The sequence below is a fragment of the Chenopodium quinoa genome, unplaced genomic scaffold (assembly GCF_001683475.1).
Source record: "Chenopodium quinoa cultivar QQ74 unplaced genomic scaffold, ASM168347v1, whole genome shotgun sequence".
NCBI classification, from domain to species: Eukaryota; Viridiplantae; Streptophyta; class Magnoliopsida; order Caryophyllales; family Amaranthaceae; genus Chenopodium; species Chenopodium quinoa.
This window is the reverse complement of record NW_018743292.1, coordinates 8,018,353-8,022,312: the sequence shown is the minus strand read 5'-3', so window position 1 is coordinate 8,022,312 and position 3,960 is coordinate 8,018,353. Positions and strand designations below refer to the sequence as shown.

General features: G+C 40.2%; 1 protein-coding gene across 1 annotated transcript; it reads right to left on the bottom strand.

Annotated features, from left to right (window-relative positions):
• Positions 1–2,399: 2,399 nt before the first annotated feature.
• Positions 2,400–3,650, bottom strand: LOC110735899. Its single transcript, XM_021916076.1, has 3 exons — positions 2,820–3,650; positions 2,593–2,736; positions 2,400–2,486 (listed from the first exon to the last, which is right to left on the bottom strand). The coding sequence occupies exons 1-3, from the start codon at positions 3,648–3,650 to the stop codon at positions 2,400–2,402; spliced, it is 1,062 nt and encodes a 353-aa protein (XP_021771768.1).
• Between the last annotated feature and the right edge of the window lie 310 nt (positions 3,651–3,960).

The window sequence follows — 3,960 nt, the reverse complement described above, 5'->3', positions numbered from 1 at the left end:
CAGGTTTAAGTACTTGAGTGTTGTTATAGACATTGAATATGAAGTAGGCAAACATAATTTGTTGGACACAGCAATAGCAATTGAGGATCAAATTCGTGAAATGGAAGATCCAGTAGAAGGATCAATTGACCTCCCGCATCCCACATTTCAATATATATATAAAGGGAAGTATTGGACTTTAGAAGATGATGGTGATGTGTTCAAGATGATTAGGAGGTTACTCAATAAGGACATGTATACCATACATGTTGGGAGCACAGATGACCCTGGTTTCTTGGCTGACTGTATATTAGAGCACAGGATGAAGCAAAATGGGACATGGCCACCCCCTGGTTATCCTCATTACGGAGGTCAACCCCCACAATGAGTATGTGTGGTTGAGTATAAACTCTAAAACACATTGTGTAATGAAAGTGTTTGGTAAATGACACTTATTTTGGTATTTGCAGGTTGTAAAATGTCTTGGAATAGCTCATCTCCCCCAAACCAGAAGAAATGCAATTGTGGACTGCCTTTTGCAAAGCTAACATCTTGGACTAGGGAGAACCCAAGGAGGAAATTCAGGGCATGCAAATTCTATGACCCTGTTACTGAGACAAGGGGGTGCAAGTGTTTTGAATGGGTTGACACTGAAGATGGAACAGATTGGCAGAAAGAGGTGATTAACCAACTTCTTCTTGACAAAAGGCTGATCAAGGCTAAAGTGAACTCACTGAAGAGAGAGGTTGATGACTTGACTGGGCAGAGAAGATGTTTGTTGAATAAGTTGGACACTTTGAAACTGAAATGCAAGGCCCTAAGTGGTGACAGGAAGAAGATGATCAGCAACAATGCCAATCCTAACAGCAACCTCAAACTTGTTGTAGTTGTTATGTTTTCTGTTTTTTCAGTTTTAGGCTATGTTGTATTGAATAAACTGGTTTAATGGGGAGGTGCAAGCTGGGATGATTGTAATGCTATTCATATGTTATATTATGGAATGTAATGAACAAGCTATGAATGACTATGTTTTAATATGGAATGAAATGAAGAAGTTATTACTGTTATGTGCAAAGTGATTACTGTCAATGAACATGTTATTACTGTTAATGAACATGTCTGACAAAAAAATTTGTGTTCAACCCAACACATTACATCCATAAGCATTGTAGCATCCAAAAGCATATCACATATTCATTAACAAGTTCAAAAACATCCAACTAACTATCTCCCCCTTCTAACATACAAAATGGGAGGTGATTCATGTACTTCCTAAGTCTAAGTACATTATAATACTTCTTAGGTCTAATGACTTGTAGCTTGCTTCTTGGTGGCATTTGACTTGGGAGGGTGGTTGCAGCTGATGTGGATGATGTTGGAGGAGGTGCATAGCTTGTGGCAGCTGTTGTGGATGCAGCTTGGCTCTGCTGACTGTCATGTTGCTGTTGCTGCTTCCTCTGCTGCTCTTCTTGAGGGAACTTCTTGCTCCCTATGCTGTTAGGACCAGGTGTACCACCAACTGCACTATGTAAACCACATTACAGAGTTAGCAATTAAAGCTAGACTGCCAAAACCAAAAATACAAAAACCTAAAATCTAACTTATTACCTTTTTCAAAGTTATTTCTGCTCTCCTCTTTCTCTGATCTTTGACCCAGTCAGTGTCCAAATGGGGTATGCCACCTTCTTTTTCTGGGGAGGACACTGCAACAGGTGTCACATGAGGGTTTTTGCAGGTTTTAGCATAGTGGCCTAGTTGGCCACAATTCTTACAAGTGGCCTTCCTTTTGAGTGGTTGCTGCCCCTCTTGCTTCTGCTCCCCCCCCCCCCAATTTCTCCCTTTTCCAACTTCCCCTTCTTTGATTTAGGCCTACCAGACTGTATTTTGATGGCTGGTGGTAGAGGTTGCCTAAGCTGCACCTTTTGCCAATAGTGTGGACCAGGCATTGCTGCAATCTCCAGCTTATATGCCAACATATATGTTGACACAAGATAAGCACTATCAACATAATCTTCTAGATCAACCCTTTTGTCCATGATTCATGCATATGCATGGACACAAGGGATACCAGTTATATCCCAATGAAAGCAGGTGCATGTTGCCCGACTCAAGTCCATTGTGACTAGATCATAATTGAGTTCTACCTCATAAATGTCACCCCTAGACAGTTGCACAATGCAATGCCTTGCAGTTGTTTCTATCTTCTGAAAAAGCTTCTTCACATAAGGAACAACCTTCCCTTCCATTTTCTGATAAGCATCCCATTTGTCATTGTTTCTTTTCATGGCATACCTCCTAAGCCACTCCATTTGAGTCAAAATAGGCTTGTCCCTAGCTTCTTTAATTACAGCATTGAAAGTTTCACAAATGTTGTTGAGCAACATGTTTGACTTAGGATGTGTGCTAAAGGCATGTCTAGACTAATGTTTGGCTGGAATGTCAGAAAGGTATTCAAATGCTTCTTCAGACAAGAACCTAATTGACTCCATTGCAACCTCAAAGGCAAACTACAAATGCAAGACAAACCATACACACATTTACACACAAAAATCAGAATGCCAACCAGTCACAAACAAATATGAAATACAATTATATCTTGGTATTTATGCATACCAGTGTTGTAGCCCTTGCTGCAGACCAGAAGAGTTCCTTGAAAGTTGAGCCACTAAATTGCAACTTGAAGTTTGCCCAAATATGTCTGACACAAAACCTAGTGTCTGCATAAGGAACCACTTGGTGCAAAGCTTCTACCGATCCCTGTTCACACAACATACATCAAATAAGGCAATTGCCATGAAAAATAAACAAAGCATTCATATTAGATTTGTATTTATGTTTACCTTTTGCCTATCAGATATAAAGGTATAGCCCAGGCCTCGATCTTCATCTCTCAATGCTTTCATCAAGCTCTCAAGAAACCACACCCAAGTTTCTGTGTTTTCAATTTCAGTTGTTGCCCAAGCAATAGGGTAAATATTGTTATCGCCATCCTTACTAACTGCAACCAAAATCTGACCAGGATAGGGACCTTTCAGATGGTAGCCATCAACCCCAATAAGTGGTCTACAACCAGACATGAATCCTTTCCTAAGTGGTGCAAGGCATATGAACATTCTCAATAACAGAGGTGGTTCAATCTGCTCCAATCCATCAACTACCACATTGCACTCAGTACCAGGGATGTACTGCATGAGAGCCTTCCCATAGTCCCACACTCTTGCATATTGTTCTGCTGCAAAACCATATATCATAAGCTTAGCTCTTGCTCTTGCCATCCAAGCTTTACAATATTTAATTTCAATACCTAAATCACCTAACACTCTCCTCTTGAAACTTTTAAGCTTCCACCTAGGGTCACTTCTCCACTCCTCAATGTACTTCTCAGCTAAAAATTCAACAGATAAATTCAGATTGCTTCTAACCCTTACACACTTGTGCTTCAAATGCAGACTCTTAATCTGCCAAAAATCCTGGTTCACAAACCTCCTAGCCACAACCTTAAAATGGCATTTACTCCCCCCAACACATGTGCACATAGGCAGCCTAGTTCTTTTTTTATTCCATTTGCATTTACATCTTCTTCTACACTGTGTTGTTATTTTGCTGCTGTCATTGTGCAAATACCAGTATTCATACCTGTTCTCAATGGCATGCTGCTTCAAAGCTTTCATGAGCACTTTGTTATTAAGAAACTTCTGTCCTTTCACAAATTGAATGGCCTTCTTGAAGTCTGTTGATGCATGAAACTATGGACAATCATCCTGCTCATCATCAAACCCTTTAGGGCTATCCAACTCCTCACTGTCAGAAGTAAACTCTCCCTTCACAACAACTTCTTTGCTCAACAGTTCACTTTCAAGCAGATCATCATTGTTCTGCACTTCATATTCAACCCTTTGTTGCTCAGTTTGGAGACTTTCATTCACAACATCAATGATGTTGTTAATTGTGCTGTTAAGACCATCTCCAATATCAGTCTCC